This window comes from Arachis ipaensis, chromosome B05 (assembly GCF_000816755.2).
Source record: "Arachis ipaensis cultivar K30076 chromosome B05, Araip1.1, whole genome shotgun sequence".
NCBI lineage: Eukaryota > Viridiplantae > Streptophyta > Magnoliopsida > Fabales > Fabaceae > Arachis > Arachis ipaensis.
Genome location: NC_029789.2, coordinates 135808825 through 135809620, shown reverse-complemented (window position 1 = coordinate 135809620; position 796 = coordinate 135808825). Strand labels below are relative to the sequence as shown.

Sequence of the window (796 nt, the reverse complement as noted above, 5' to 3'; positions counted from 1 at the left end):
TATATATTAAAAATAAATTAAATTATATATATTTATATATAAATATATAATAATTAATTTTAATAATTGATTTCAATGTATACATTTTTATAATCCAAATAAGACATAGTTGGATACTTGGGTGCCTCTACGCACATTACTATATATCTATATCTACCTCTTTAGTCTTTAGCACCGCATTGCCAACCCGAACAATCGAAAAGAAAAAGGTTGCACAAAAAACTCAAGGATTCAGAAATGCTACCACAAGTATTAGCTATCCCTGCAGTAATTCTCCTTGTGTTATTCACATTCATCATTCTATCACCATTTGTGTTGAATCCAGCAAATGGGAGTACCAAAAAACTCCCACCAGGTCCAAAACCTTTACCAATTATTGGTAACCTTCACATCTTAGGAAAACTCCCACATCGCACCCTTGAGGCCCTTGCCACTAAATATGGACCCATAATGTCCCTAAAGTTAGGACAAGTCCCTGTGGTTGTGGTTTCTTCTCCAGAAGTTGCTGAGCTCGTTCTGAAAACTCATGACTTGGTTTTCGCAAACCGCCCTAAGGTTCAGGTTAGCGAAAGAAATAGAACTATAGAAGTATATTTATATGGGTGAATTTTAGTACGAGTATGTTATAGTGATTAGGTAATTATTTAAATATTGTTAACATTAAATTTTTTTAATATTTTAATAATATCTTTTTAAATAATATTTTAAAAAAATATTGTTTAATAATAAAAAATATTATTTTAATTTTAGTAATATTTTTTAAAATATTATAATTACTATAATATAATTATACTAG

The 796-nt window shown here is 28.9% G+C and overlaps 1 protein-coding gene across 1 annotated transcript in view; it reads left to right on the top strand.

Annotated features, from left to right (window-relative positions):
• The window catches only part of LOC107644328 (cytochrome P450 CYP736A12-like), a 3470-nt gene continuing 2861 nt past the window's right edge, over positions 188-796 (top strand). Inside the window, exon 1 of the mRNA XM_016348170.2 lies at positions 188-561. Coding sequence (XP_016203656.1) covers positions 238-561 — 324 coding nt within the window. The 5' untranslated portion in view covers positions 188-237. The remainder of the gene's footprint in view (positions 562-796) is intronic.